Below are 16061 nucleotides of genomic sequence, written 5' to 3' on the forward strand. Positions count from 1 at the left end.
TGGCTGATTTCTCTGGTTGAATTAGTCTGCAGTGCCTTTCATGTTCTTTGACTCTTGTTTGGGCAATGCTGCGTTTGGTGGTCCCTATGTAGACTTGTCCACAGCTGCATGGTATCCGGTAGACTCCTGCAGAAGAGAGAGGATCCCTCTTGTCCTTCGCTGACCGTAGCATTTGTTGGATTTTCTTCGTGGGTCTGTAGATAGTTTGTAGGTTGTGCTTCTTCATCAGCTTCCCTATGCGGTCAGTAGTTCCCTTGATGTATGGTAAGAACACCTTTCCTCTGGGTGGATCTTTGTCTTGACTCTCATGGCTTGACTCTCATTATTCCTCTCCCTCTAATTAGGACTTTATTTTTCTTTTCTTTTTGTTGTATGAACGTAGAGGCATGGATGTGCTTGGTTGTGCTGCCAAGTTTAGTGTTTCTGGGATGTGCAGTTTTGTTGTTTTGTCCTAGGCCGAAATTTCATTACCCTTTTTTATATATAGATATACAGTATTTCTGAGTCTGATTTATTACAATATTCCCATCCAAACCCAAGTAACGAAGGTGGAGGCATTACTTTTCATTCAACCCTCGTAGTTTATGAGCTCATCATTGACTGTAATAAAGTGAACTTGAACTTGATAAGAATAGCAAGCAAACAGAAACAGCAACAGGAAGTCCCTGATTCAATTCTGTTACTTTTCTGTTTGCAAGGGGATTTCCTTCAACTTCCGTGGCACATTCAATTGACACCATGAAGAGGTGCAAGAGCCAAGTTTTGTCCATTTGCTTGAGCTGCAGAATCGCTGAACCAGGGAAAATTTGAGATTTAGGAAATCTGGCCGATGCCCAAAGCTTTGCAAATGCCAGCACATTGGAAGCTACGAAGAACTGGATGGAAATAATTACTAAAGATATAGAAACGAGATTAGAAAATATATATATATATATATATATTTTAAATAGTTTTTATTGGTTTAGCAGTTATAGTTTACAGTGAGAATACATTCCAAAAAAAAAGGTGGGAGAAATAGAGTGAAAGGAGAAAACAGGGGGGGGGGGGGGGGGAAGAAAAGCTCAAACAAAAGCAAAAAACGGGGAAAAAACACCAAACATATTCTTGGCGAGGAGAGGGAAGTAATGATAATAATAAAAAAGGAAAGGACACAGAAAGTTACATAACATATAAACATAAACAGAACAAAAACAGATATAGTAATAAAATCCAAAAGAGTGACTTCCATCTCTTCCACTGCTACTTTAAGAAGTTTGTTTTTTACTTCTTTTCTATTCTTTTTCTTTCCTTCTCTCTATTTGGTGACCGCGTCTTCATATTGCTTTCGGTTGATGTACCAACCTTCTTTACAAATTATATTAGCACCTTCATTTGCATTTCTACCAAGTATTTTTTAATCGGATCCCAGTTTGTTTGCTTTTTTGGAATACCATAATTATTTTTTAGTAAGTACGTCAATTTATCCATATTCATTATTTCCATAACCTTAATTAACCAACAGCCTAATTCAGGAATTTCTTTCTTTTTCCAGTATTTGGCATATGTAATTCTAGCCGCCGTAGTAAGATAATTGAAAAGCATCTCTTTGTTTTTGTTATTTTCAATGTTGAGCATCCCCAGGAGAAAGTATTTTGGGTCTAAGTCTACTTTAATTTGCAACATCTTTTGTATTGCCTGATGGATTTCTTTCCAGTATTTCTTCGCTTTTTTGCAAGTCCACCAACAGTGGAAGAACGTTCCTACTTGGTCTTCGCATTTCCAACATTTGTTTGAGGGTTTTTTTGTAATATTTTGATACTTTTTGGGTAGAAAATATATATTTTTAAGGAATATTCAAAAAAGGAAATCAACCAAATGGGAAATGTATCATTAAAAAACATATTAACAATATGGAATAAATATAAAAGCCACCTCATTAAAGAGAACTCTAAAATAATGCCAGTGATAATGGACTTAAAAAACGTGATGGATAAGGAATTGAAAAGGAAGAAATTAGACAAAATTGGGAGTTGGAGGGAACAAATAAAGGAGGAAAACAACATAAAGGGAATCCTAGGTGATTTAAATATATCATGGCTTCATTGGGTCCAATTAGATGAATGGTTCCAAAATTGGCAAAGAAAGAGCTGGGAGGAAAGAGAGCCAACAAAATTTGAAAATATAGTATTAAAAGAACAGACTAAAGAGGGAAATGAATATCCGAAAGGGATAACCAGTATGATATATAAAATATTAATAGAGATTAAAGGTGGGAGGAAAGGGATATAAATAAGGGAAATATGGGAGGAAGAACTGGGAATGAAAGTAGGAGAAAGAAATTGGGAAAAATTATGGAAAGCAAGGTATCTCAAAAATTTATCAATTAGAATAAAAGAAAACTACTACAAGATAGTATGGAAGTGGTATTTGACCCCAATAAAGATACATAATATGGATAAGAGTTGTTCAGAAAAATGTTGGAGGGGTTGTCAAGAAAGGGGGACATATATTCATATGTGGTGGGAATGTAAGTATGTACAGAGTTTTTGGGGAAAGGTCATAGTAGAAATAGAGAGTATCATGAAAAAAAATCAATATAAACCCAGCGACTATACTGTTATCTATTTACAATACAGACTAGCTGTGCCCAGCCACGCGTTGCTGTGGCTTATGTGAATGCTTTGTTGGCCAGGTGGAATAGCAGTGAATAGCCTTGCAGCCTCAAAGCCTGGCCATTTTCTTCTTATGGGAATCCTTGTTTGATGAGTTGGAATACAAAGGAATAGACTTGCTGCTTGGAAGGCTGGATTATCTGGCAGTGTGGAGTCAAGATAATCCAGTTCAAAGCAGACAATATAAGATTCTAAATGGGTTATATAGCTGTGTGGAAAGGCCTTGAGTCTACACTGCCATATAATCCAGTGCAAATTAGATAATCTGTGGAAGAAGCCTAAGTGAGGCCCAACTGTGCCTGTCCCCTGGGCTGAGTGGGTTGCTAGGAGGCCAAGTGGGCAGAGATTAGCCCTCTAAACTGGCAGCAATTGGATAAAAACAATGATTCCTCTCCCTCTAATTAGGTCTTTATTTTTCTTTTCTTTTTGTTGTATCAACCTAGTGGCATGGATGATGGGTTGTGTTGTCAAATTTCGAGGTTGGGGGGCCTGTAGTTTTGTTGTTTTGTTGGTCACCGTGATGCCATCACTCATTTATATATATAGACTAGCTGTGCCCGGCCACGCGTTGCTGTGGCGAAGTATGGTGGTATGGGAAATAAAGTATTAAGGAATTGGTGGTAGTTAAGGTAAAGGGTCCCCTGGGCTGAGTGGGTTGCTAGGAGACCAAGTGAGCGGAGCTTAGCCTTCTAACTGGCAGCAATTGGATAAAAACAATTATTCCTCTCGCTCTAATTAGGACTTTATATTTCTTTTCTTTTTGTTGTATCAACCTAGAGGCATGGATGAGGGGTTGTGCTGTCAATTTTCGAGGTTGTGGGGTGTTTACTTTTGTTGTTTTGTCCGCTGCCGTAATGCCATCACTCTTTTATATATAGAGATGAATGGAAAGAAAATGAAAAGAATTTGGTAACAATGTTGCTAACGGCTGCAAGGTTATTAATAGCAAGAAATTGGAAAGAGGAGGTGGAAATTAAAATAGAAGATTGGTACAAGGAAATTTGGAAATTAGCAATAAATGATAAATAAATTAACATGCAATTTAAATGTCAAAAAAGGCCTAAGGAAGAAAAATGATTTTGAAAGTATATGGAAGAAATTTGTTGAAGAAACATTAAGGAGAGAAGATGGGAATCAACCCCCACCAGAAGAAATGAGGTTCTGGTTGGACTATAAAGAAATGGACTCCGGCGATGGGGAGCACAACAGGTAGAACACTGGGGGAAAGGAAAAGACTTAATTATATGAATTGTAAAGATTTTTCTTTTCTTTGTAACAAATTAATAGTAATGTAATAAAAATATTCAAAAAAAAAAAAAAGGAAGCTACGAAGAAAACCAGCCGGAAGTGCCTCCTTACTCGGGTCATGATACTCATAGACAGTGAAGGTCCCAGGGCTCGGCATGCTCACGCGGAATAGCTCCGTGATCCGGAAACCGACGCACAGGAATTCGTTGGAGGGGATCTATTGGAAGGAAACAAGTTAGGATCCACATGCGTTGCCGTCTTGCTCCTCCGTCTTTACAACAACAACGTGGGGGACTCACCGAATCGAGTTGCATCACGACCCGTCCATCTTTGACCTCGAAATTCGAAATCAGCGGGTCGATCATATTGGCAAGCTGGGAAGAAGGAGAGGAAACCGGTTCTCAAATAGATGCGGACACAGTCCCCCAAGAGAATTTAGGGACCACTTCATACGGGGAGATTAATTGAATATCATTTACGACACCGTAAAAATGCCGGCGAGCAAAGAGCAAGGAGGAAGTACTACGATCAAAAGACACTTATTCCTGTTGGTTCAGCAACAGAAATAAACCCATTTAGTTGGTTCTTGTAAGCCGCCCCGAGCCCTAGGGAAGTGGCGGCATATAAGTTTGAAAAATAAATAAATAAATACAGTAGAGTCTCACTTATCCAACACTCGCTTATCCAATGTTCTGGATTATCCAACGCATTATTGTAGTCAATGTTTTCAATACACCGTGATATTTTGGTGCTAAATTTGTAAATACAGTAATTACAACATAACATTATTGCGTATTGAACTACTTTTTCTATCAAATTTGTTGTATAACATGATGTTTTGGTGCTTAATTTATAAAATCATAACCTAATTTGATGTTTAATAGGCTTTCCTTTAATGCCTCCTTATTATCCAACATATTCGCTTAGCCAACATTCTGCCGGCCCGTTTATGTTGGATAAATGAGACTCTACTGTAAATAAAAATTTGCCTGTTGGCAGATCCTACTTGAACTTGATTAGAAAAGCAAGAGATTCATATAAATATAATACACTACTAGAAAAGAGCATTATATAATTTCTATTATTATTATTAATATAATTTACGACACCATAAAAATGCCGGCAAGCAAAGAGCAAGGATGAAGTACTACGGTACAATCAAAAGACACATATTACCGTTGGTTCAGCAACAGAAATAAACCCATTTGCCTGTTGGCAGATTCTACTTGAACTTGATTAGAAAAGGGAGAGATTCCTATAAATATAATATACTACTAGAAAAGTGTATTATATAATTTCTTTTATTATTATTATTATTATTATTATTATTATTATTATTATTAATAATAATAATAATAATAATAATAATAATAATAGTATTGTTATTATCATTTGTAGCCTACTTTGATACAATTTAAAAAGTAAAAGATATACAAACATACAAATAGAATTAAATATTATCTTCTCTAACAAACACATTTTTGCATACGATTTCCATACGATTGGCATACAATTTTTTGAGCTTTGAACTGCATTAAAAAACCACAACCAAACCAATCAGGGTTAATACTACTACTACTACTACTAATAATAATAATAATAATAATAATAATAATAATAACTTTATTTTTATACCCCACTTGGGATTTGGGGCGGCTTACATGGGGCCAAGCCCAAAAATAACAGACATAGCAAAACACATAAATTAAACCAATCAATAAAACATATCAACAACACAGATCAAGAAAACATGGATTGAATAAAAACATCAGTTCGAGGCCCGCGTTGGATTGAGCTCCCGACTGTTTAATAGCCTAGCTCACTCTCCACCTAAGCAGTTCGAAAACAGCTGCGACTGTGAATAGAAAATTTAGGGATTGCGTAATGTGGGGAGGTTTTTAATTTAATTTAATTTAATTTATGACACCATAAAACTGCCGGCGACCAAAGAGCAAGGAGGAAGTACTACGATCAAAAGGACTCGGTGTCACAGTGGATGAAGCAGGAGCTCCCCCCGGTGGCCAGAATCGAGCATAACCTCATGAAGCCGCAAGTTCGAAAATATTAAATTACATTTATTTATTTATTTATTTATTTAATACATTTATATCCCGCCCTTCTCACCCCGAAGGGGACTCGGAGCGGCTTACAAATTAAATTTACATACAATACTATATTATTAGCATAGCACAATACTGGCAATAAATTACCATATTGTACTATATCTATATATTGTAATATTATTAATAATATTACATGTTATATGTAATATATAATTAATACTAGCTATGCCCGGCCACGCGTTGCTGTGGCGTTGTCTGGTGGTGTTGGTGAGAAATTGTTGAGGTAGTGGTGGTATTGAATATCTGTTGTATGGTTGTCTTTATGTTTAGTATGCACACTGAAGTGGATTATAGGGCAGTGTGGAGTCAAGATAATCCAGTTCAAAGCAGATAATATAAGATTCTAACTGGGTTATATAGCTGTGTGGAAGCGCCTTGAGTCTACACGGCCATATAATCCAGTTAAAATCTGATAATCTGTGAAAGAGGCCTAAGTGAGGCCTAACTGTGCCTGTCCCCTGGGCTGAGTCGGTTGCTAGGAGACCAAGTGGGCGGAGCCTAGCCTTCTAACTGGCAGCAATTGGATAAAAACTATTATTCCTCTCCCTCTAATTAGGACTTTATTTTTCTTTTCTTTTTGTTGTATCAACCGAGAGCCGTGAATGATGGGTTGTGTTGTCAAATTTTGAGTTTGGGGGGCCTGTAGTTTTGTTGTTTTGTCCTCTGCCCTGATGCCATCACTCTTTTATATATATAGATTATTATATTGTACTAGCTGTGCCCGGCCACGCGTTGCTGTGGCTTAGTCTGGTGGTGTTGTTCAGTCTACATTAGGTTGTATTGATGCTGTGACCTCCACCCTTCTTTATACTCACATTAGTAGTAGTATTTGAAGTCTGTTACCTTCTTCAATTTTTGTGTTGATTGATAATTGCTTGAGATCCCTGTTGTCTTTGGTTTGTTGTTAATTGTAATGTCTGATTCTGCTGAGTGCGGTTTATATTTTTATTGTGGTACAATAGTCCTTTTTTTGTTTTGCCTGTGTAGGCGTTTATTATTATTGTTGTTGTAGTGATTATGAAGGTTGGATAAGTTAGATGCTACTGTATTGTTTTTTGGAGGCCCAGTGTAGCACTGACTGGCCTCTCAGCCTCAGTGCCTGGTTGTTTCTTGCCTGTGATGGTGTTGATTCTTGTTGTTGTTGTTGCTGTCATTGTTATTATTGTAATTGTTTTTTTGGAGGCCAAATGTGAATGTAGGGATTGGGGAGGTGGATGAGTTGTGTTGTCAAATTTGTATTTGTTATAGTCACAATGCGTTGTTGTGAGTTTTGTGCGTCTGGATTGTGGTTTTGTGGTTTTGTGGTGTGGTTGTGTTGTTACAACTGAGAGGCAAGGCTTTTGTGTTGTGTTGCTAAGTTTTGTATTTCTGGGGCGTTTAGTTGTGTGCCAAGTTTTGTATTTCTGGGGCGTTTAGTTGTGTGCCAAGTTTTGTATTTCTGGGGCGTTTAGTTGTGTGCCAAGTTTTGTATTTCTGGGGCGTTTAGTTGTGTGCCAAGTTTTGTATTTCTGGGGCGTTTAGTTGTGTGCCAAGTTTTGTATTTCTGGGGCGTTTAGTTGTGTGCCAAGTTTTGTATTTCTGGGGCGTTTAGTTGTGTTGTTATAGTCACGATGCATTGTTGTGAGTTTTGTGGGTCCGGATTGTGGTTTTGTGGTGTGGTTGTGTTGTTACAATCGGGAGGGAATGCTTTTGTGTTGTGTTACTAAGTTTCGTATTTCTGGGGCGTTTAGTTGTGTTATTGTAGTCATGATGCGTTGTTGTGAATTTTGTGGGTCCGGTGTGGTTTTGTGGTGTGGTTGTGTTGTTACAACCGGGAGGCAAGGCTTTTGCATTATTTTGCCAAGTTTTGTATTTCTGGGGCGTTTAGTTGTGTTGTTATAGTCACGATGCGTTGTTGTGAGTTTTGTGGGTCCGGATTGTGGTTTTGTGGTGTGGTTGTGTTGTTACAACTGGGAGGCAAGGATTTTGCGTTGTGTTGTCAAGTTTCATATTTCTGGGGCGTTTAGTTGTGTGCCAAGTTTCGTATTTCTGGGATGTTTAGTTGTGTTGTTATAGTCACGATGCATTGTTGTGAGTTTTGTGGGTCCAGATTGTGGTTTTGTGGTGTGGTTGTGTTGTTACAACCGGGAGGCAAGGCTTTTGCGTTGTGTTGTCAAGTTTTATATTTCTGGGGCGTTTAGTTGTGTGCCAAGTTTTGTATTTCTGGGGCATTTAGTTGTGTTGTTATAGTCACGATGCGTTGTTGTGACTTTTATGGGTCCTGATTGTGGTTTTGTGGTGTGGTTGTGTTGTTACAACCTGAAGGGAAGGCTTTTGCATTGTGTTGCCAAGTTTCGTATATCTGGGGCGTTTAGTTGTGTTGTTATAGTCACGATGCGTTGTTGTGAGTTTTGTGGGTCCTGGGTGGTTTTGTGGTGTGGTTGTGTTGTTACAACTGGGAGGCAAGGCTTTTGCATTGTGTTGCCAAGTTTTGTATTTCTGGGGCGTTTAGTTGTGTTGTTATCGCATGATGCGTTGTTATGAGCTTTGTGGGTCTGGATTGCGGTTTTGTGGTGTGTTTGTGTTGTTGTAACCTGGAGGCAAGCCTTTTGCATTGTGTTGCCAAATTTCGTATTTCTGGGATGTTTAGTTTTGTTGTTATAGTCACTGCGCAAACAACTTTATCATTTTATATATATAGATTTACTGTCTGTCTGTCTGTGTTATATGTCAAAAACAGCTTTTATTTAATTGCATTTACAATACACAATACATTGTGATCTGCCCTGAGTCCCCTTCAAGATGAGAAGAGAGGAATATAAATATTGTAAATAAATAAATCATGGTGAAAACCTTACTTACGATGGATAAATCCTCCATATTGGCTTCTTGTCCGCTGACAAGGGAAAAGTCCATCACTGCATGGGATGAAGGAGATGACGGCTCAGACCTAGACGGCTTGTACCTAAATATCGGAAAGGAAAATAAGAGCGTGGTTTCATTTCACAGCCTCTTTTAGAAAGAGATCCGTCATCGGAAAAAGGTCCAAAAAGAGTCTAATTATTTTAAGTTGGATCATGAAGGATACGTGTGCCAAATTTGGTCCCGATCCATCAAGTTTTGTAAGAAGCCCTTGGGGTACAAAGCAACCAACAAACACACAGACTTTGACTTGTATACAATTTTCTGTTCTGCAATCAGTGCACCTCTACAAAATACCAGGGTTGAATGAAAAGTTATGCCTCCACCTTCGTGACTTGGGTCTGGATGAGACTATTTTAATAAATCAAATGCAGAAATAATCCTTAGAACGTGCTCTTGAACTACCACTATTCACTTTTCCACATAATCACCAGACAATTGGATACATTTCTGCCAAGGATGAACAAGTTTTCTGAAGCCGTCACGGGAGAAGTCAACACTCTGTTTCTGCAACCGGTGTCTCGCAATCCCCATCGTGCACAGATCTTCCGATAGCCAAGCAAAGCAATAATATGACCCACACATTCTTGTGAAATGCCGATGATGCTTGAAATTTCTGTCTGAGTGATACGACAATTGTCCTGAATCAATCAGTCAACCTTTTGCTTGTGAAACTCGGTGGTTGCTGTCACAGGACGTCCAACTCTTTGTCTGTCACGCAAGTCATATGTTCCCACCTCAACATCTTTAAACTTACTCACCCAACGACGCACAGGACTCACATCAACACAATCGCCATAAACAGCTTGCATTCTCTGATGAATCTCCTTTGGGGTCAAGAATTCAATGACTGCATGTTGCTTAAGTTGCATTGCAGCGTTCCATGCTTTGCACTTTAACAACACAACCCTTCAATGCTAAGGCTTCCCCATCTGCGCAGGGTTCCATACTTCGCACTTTAACAACACAACCGTTCAATGCTAAGGCTTCCCCATCTGCGCAGCGTTCCATACTTTGCACTTTAACAACACAACCGTTCAATGCTAAGGCTTCCCCGTCTGCACAGGGTTCCATACTTTGCACTTTAACAACACAATCCTTCAATGCTAAGGCTTCCCGTCTGCACAGGGTTCCATACTTTGCACTTTAACAACACAACCCTTCAATGCTAAGGCTTCCCCATCTGCGCAGGGTTCCATACTTTGCACTTTAACAACACAACCGTTCAATGCTAAGGCTTCCCCATCTGCGCAGGGTTCCATACTTTGCACTTTAACAACACAACCGTTCAATGCTAAGGCTTCCCCATCTGCGCAGGGTTCCATACTTTGCACTTTAACAACACAACCGTTCAATGCTAAGGCTTCCCCAACTGCGCAGGGTTCCATACTTTGCACTTTAACAACACAACCGTTCAATGCTAAGGCTTCCCCATCTGCGCAGGGTTCCATACTTTGCACTTTAACAACACAACCGTTCAATGCTAAGGCTTCCCCATCTGCGCAGGGTTCCATACTTTGCACTTTAACAACACAACCGTTCAATGCTAAGGCTTCCCCATCTGCGCAGGGTTCCATACTTTGCACTTTAACAACACAACCGTTCAATGCTAAGGCTTCCCCATCTGCGCAGGGTTCCATACTTTGCACTTTAACAACACAACCGTTCAATGCTAAGGCTTCCCCGTCTGCGCAGGGTTCCATACTTTGCACTTTAACAACACAACCCTTCAATGCTAAGGCTTCCCCGTCTGCGCAGGGTTCCATACTTTGCACTTTAACAACACAACCCTTCAATGCTAAGGCTTCCCCGTCTGCGCAGGGTTCCATACTTTGCACTTTAACAACACAACCGTTCAATGCTAAGGCTTCCCCATCTGCGCAGGGTTCCATACTTTGCACTTTAACAACACAACCGTTCAATGCTAAGGCTTCCCCATCTGCGCAGGGTTCCATACTTTGCACTTTAACAACACAACCGTTCAATGCTAAGGCTTCCCCATCTGCGCAGGGTTCCATACTTTGCACTTTAACAACACAACCCTTCAATGCTAAGGCTTCCCCGTCTGCGCAGGGTTCCATACTTTGCACTTTAACAACACAACCCTTCAATGCTAAGGCTTCCCCATCTGCGCAGGGTTCCATACTTTGCACTTTAACAACACAACCCTTCAATGCTAAGGCTTCCCCATCTGCGCAGGGTTCCATACTTTGCACTTTAACAACACAACCGTTCAATGCTAAGGCTTCCCTACAAATGGAACTGTAGAGGAGAGTCTACTGAACGAGCCAATACCTGCCGCATAACAGGACTGCCATCTGTTGAGGAGTTACGAAGGTGGATGTATTACTTTTCATTCAACCCTCGTATATATTAACAAGGCAAAGTTGCCGGCAAAGACGCTATGTATTTTCATGTCTCAAAGGGAACATAATTCTCCCTTCGTTAACCACCCCAATTAACACGATCGTTATCACCGTTCCTTGTGTTCGATAGTGATCTATGGACCTACTTACTTTGCGCAGGCCTCCAAGCGCCGGATCTCATGGAAGGATCTGTGAAAAGCTGTCCTCCCATCATCTTCTGCGTTTCCCAGAGGAAACAGAAAAAGAGGCAAATAATAAATAAAATTATTATAATTAATAATATATTGTGGGCTGTAATTGGTGACTTAGGCTTTACAAAATTCACACATTTGGTAGAATTGCATAGAAAACAATGTTATTTTCTGCACAGAACATTTGCAGGCATATTTTTGGACGGAATTAAGTCCCAAAGTGCAAATTTAACTTTCGTCAAAACCGGATTGTTTTAATTGTTGTTGTTGTTGTTGTTATTATTATTATTATTATTATTATTATTATTATTATTATTTTGACAGTAGAGTCTCACTTATCCAAGCTAAACGGGCCGGCAGAAGCTTGGATGAGCGAATATTTTGGATAATAAGGAGGGATTAAGGTAAAGCCTATTAAACATCAGGTTATGATTTTACTAATTAAGCACCAAAACATCATGTTATACAACAAATTTGACAGAAAAAGTAGTTCAATACGCAGTAATGTTATGTTGTAATTACTGTATTTACGAATTTAGCACCAAAATATCATGACATATTGAAAACATTGACTACAAAAATGCCTTGGATAAACCAGAACCTTGGATAAGCAAGTCTTGGATAAGTGAGACTCTACTGTATTATTATTATTACTATTACTACTACTATTAGTATCAAAAATAAACATTTAAAACCTTATTATTATTATTATTATTATTATATAATTTCTTCCCATGGCAACTCATGGCAGCTCGCAACTACACAATTTAATGACAGCTTAAAACAAAGGAAATACAATTAAAAATAAATATCAGTGTGTGGATATAAAATAGCAATTAAAATTTCATTGAAAACCCTCTCTGTAAGAAAAGGAAAAATAACTTGTCCGTAAATGAAAGTGGGCCTTTCAAATGTCTTAAAAATCACATTTCCTCTATATATTCGTACACCTTTAGACATTTCCAGTAAGCATTACTTTCTCACCAGCCTTGACTTCAATCTTCAGCTCAAAGTTGCAGATGTCTTCGGAAGTGCTGCTCTTATAATAGACGCTCCTCAGCTGCAAATAAAATAAAATTATATGAATTCGAAGCACAGAAATCAATTGGTCTCACATCTGAGCAAGACAATTACTTGAGAACTTGAGAGCTAAGACGGAAACCTGAAGCATTTGGCAACGTTGTCAGCACTGAGAAATACCGGTTGTAAAGAAGTGTGTGTTTTTGTTTTGATTTATGGATGACATGTTTGTTTGATTTTGTTTTAGAAGTCATGTTTGGCTATGTTTAAAATGGGTAAGTATTAGAGTTAATAATACGTGGGGGAAGGTAACCAGCTCAGCATTCTGAGGCAGGTTACCATAGCAACGGGGGCGGAGCCAACCACCGTTTGAAGAGAAAAGGAGGGAATGTTTTAAAACCAGATTAGTCTGTGATCTGAGAGTCACAGGAGATAGACTGGTTCCAGGTGTAGGGAAACCAGGAAAGCAAACCTCTAATAGTGCCAGACTAAGCAAGTGGGGTGGCTTGTTTAGGGTTATGTGTAGAGGCTGAGAAGTAAGGGGAAGTAATCCCAGTAGATCCAAGAGATCTGATAATAGTTTGATTGAAGAGGAGAAAGAATTTTGGAACTTGGAACACCTCAACATCTATTTGTAATTTAAGTGCCTTAAAGAAGTTATTGCAACCATAAGCTCTGTACATGAAATAAACTTGTTTTGTTCTTTAAACCATCTAAGTCTCTGTCACACCTATATTCAAACTAAGTCACGATACCATCTAAAGTAAATAAGAAGATTAAAAAGAATGAATTATCCTCTGCCTGACATCTCCATAATTGGTGGCAGTGGTTATAAAAAGACCAGACATCTTTACATTTTGGTGGCAACTGTATGGTGGGATTAAAAGGTTTCCTCCCTGCCTCAGTTCTTCACACCGGTAAACATCACTTAATTTAAACTAAGCCTGACCAAGAAGCCATGAAATCATCCCTCACACACCTGGGTTTCAAGGACTTCCTGTGGAGTCTCTTTGAACATCTTATTAATCTATCCTTCACTCCCTCCGTCCGAAGACCTAATCTGATATCACGGGAAAACTCTCCACCAGCTGAAGGCCGATTCCCAAGAGAAATTGACCTTTCACCAGTTTCCCTTTCCCCTGTTGCTAAGGGACAAACATTGCAATCTAAAACATCCTCTGTCTGCACTTCTCTTTGATCTAAAGCCTGCAGTTTGTTTCTGGTGTGAGAGAATTGGCCATCTGCAAGGACGTATCTATGTATACTTCTATGTATGTATGTATGTATCCATGTATCTATCTACATGCACATCTATCTATCTATCTATCTATCTATCTATCTATCTATCTATCTATGTATCTATCTATTCCTGGATCTATCTATCTATCTATCTATCTATCTATCTATCTATCTATCTATCTATCTATCTATTCCTCTATCTATTCCTCTATCTATCTATCTATCTATCTATCTATCTATCTATCTATCTATCTATCTATTCCTGTATCTATCTATCTATCTATTTATTCCTGTATCTATCTATCCCTGGATCGATCTATCTATGTATGTATCTATTATGGATCTATCTATCTATCTATCTCTCCCTGGATCGATCGATCGATCTATCTATCTATCTATCTATCTATCTATCTATCTATCTATTCCTCTATCTATCTATCTATCTATCTATCTATCTATCTATCTATCTATCTATCTATCTATCTACCATTCTATCTATCTATCTATCTATTCCTGGAACTATCTATCTATCTATCTATCTATCTATCTATCTATCTATCTATCTATCTATCTATCTATCCTGTTTCCCCGAAAATAAGACAGTGTCTTATATTAATTTTTGCTCCCAAAGATGCACTAGGTCTTATTTTCAGGGGATGTCTTATTTTTCGATTTTTTTTTCATGTCAGGAGCAACCGGAGTTGCTTCTGGAGTGAGAGAATTGGCTGTCTGCAAGGACGTTGCCCAGGGGACGCCCGGATGTTTTTTTGATGTTTTTACCATCCTGTGAGAGGCTTCTCTCATGTCCCTGCATGGAGCTGGAGCTGAAACAGGGAGCTCATCCGCTTTCTCCCCAGGTGGGATTCGAACCGGCAACCTTCAGGTCAGCAACCCAACCTTGAAGTAAAGCCAGCACAAGGGTTTAACCCACTGAGTCATCGGGGTCTCCAACAATAATACTAACGATGCTTCATTCACTTACACTGACTGACGCTAATCCGGTGTTACTTCCGGTGCGGATTTCGATATCATCTTCCGGGGCAACCTGGAAATGCAAAGAAAGACAACAGATGCTTAATTCAGCTCTCAGTTAAAACAATGGCAATAATAAATCATATTGTGTATTAAAACGGCAATCCACACTCGATGAAAACCTTGGAACGCCCACTGTATATATTTGTTGCACGTCAGAGCTGGTCCACCTTGCTCTTAACACATACTCCACCACAGTAGACTTGGTTCTTACAGTTTATTAATAAAAAGACAGCAAAGTCTGAATAAAAAGCAGTAAAGAAAGCAATAATCCAAATGCAAAGGCAATCTGTAGAATATAGTTCAAAGTCTCTAATATATATAATCAGTCCTGAAAACAAGGCAGTATAAACCTCAAAATACAATCCAAAACACAGGACCTAGGCATGAACAAAAGCAAGAATCCTTTTCCATGAGCATAGACAAGGCAGGAACCTAGCTTCCAAAATCAACGTTGCTTTGTTTGAAATCTTTCCCTGATTCTCTCTCATTTAACCATTCTTACAGGCTAAGAAAGCATTCCTTTGTCCTTGAGTTCCCACACATTCACCAGCTTTCCTAAGGGAACGTCTGGGACGATAAATTCTTAACCTTAACCTTGTATCCCTATCTAAGGAAGACTCCTCTGACTCGCTGCCAGAGCCACCTGGGACTTGTTGATGTTCTGAATCCTGTCTGACTTCTGCTTCATTACTAGTCTGTTTATCACAAACTTCTGCTTCACTGCTAGCCTGCGGCCCCTCTGACAATTCAGAGCCTTCAACATTTCCTTGGTAAGCCTGCATAAACCCAAATCCCCCTTCATCATCAGACTAAACCACAACACTATTAAGCAAGGACTAAAAATATCCAAGGGATATCCCCTACTCCCCTTTCGTATCTTAAAACTTGAAATTAAATAGAAAATATTTATCTGTTTGCCACGAGTCCACTGACTTCCACGGGTTCGCCAATGTAATGGTTCCGGGTGAGTCTGTAGTGATGGAAGTCTCCCTGGGCCTTGGAGGCCACCTTGATGTTCATGTCCAGCGCCAGCCGTTTGATCAGGACCGAGTATTCGGTCAGGGCCTCCAAGGCATTGATGGTATCCTGTTTGATGACAACAAGAAGGGAAACAGAGCGAAATAAATGACAAGGAACAGAAGCAGAACTGTGTCACATGCAGACAGGCCAGCAAAATGATTGGAGATGTTTAAGGACAACAGGTTCCATGGAAAAATGGAACAAGAGCACCTCCTCATGGCCATAATTGAGTATCACCTCCAAACGCCGGAGATGGAAGGGGAAGTC

The 16061-nt window shown here is 39.1% G+C and overlaps 1 protein-coding gene across 1 annotated transcript in view; it reads right to left on the bottom strand.

Moving 5' to 3' along the window:
* c5 (complement C5) overlaps nt 1-16061 on the bottom strand; it is a 111938-nt gene that overhangs the window by 11289 nt on the left and 84588 nt on the right. The window contains exons 31-37 of the mRNA XM_062958985.1: nt 15708-15860; nt 14722-14784; nt 12465-12540; nt 11440-11506; nt 8864-8966; nt 4199-4273; nt 4011-4116 (exon numbers count right to left, since the gene is read on the bottom strand). Of these exons, the coding sequence (XP_062815055.1) occupies nt 4011-4116; nt 4199-4273; nt 8864-8966; nt 11440-11506; nt 12465-12540; nt 14722-14784; nt 15708-15860 (643 nt within the window). The remainder of the gene's footprint in view (nt 1-4010; nt 4117-4198; nt 4274-8863; nt 8967-11439; nt 11507-12464; nt 12541-14721; nt 14785-15707; nt 15861-16061) is intronic.

The sequence above is a fragment of the Anolis carolinensis genome, unplaced genomic scaffold (genome assembly GCF_035594765.1).
Source record: "Anolis carolinensis isolate JA03-04 unplaced genomic scaffold, rAnoCar3.1.pri scaffold_7, whole genome shotgun sequence".
Taxonomy (NCBI): Eukaryota; Metazoa; Chordata; class Lepidosauria; order Squamata; family Dactyloidae; genus Anolis; species Anolis carolinensis.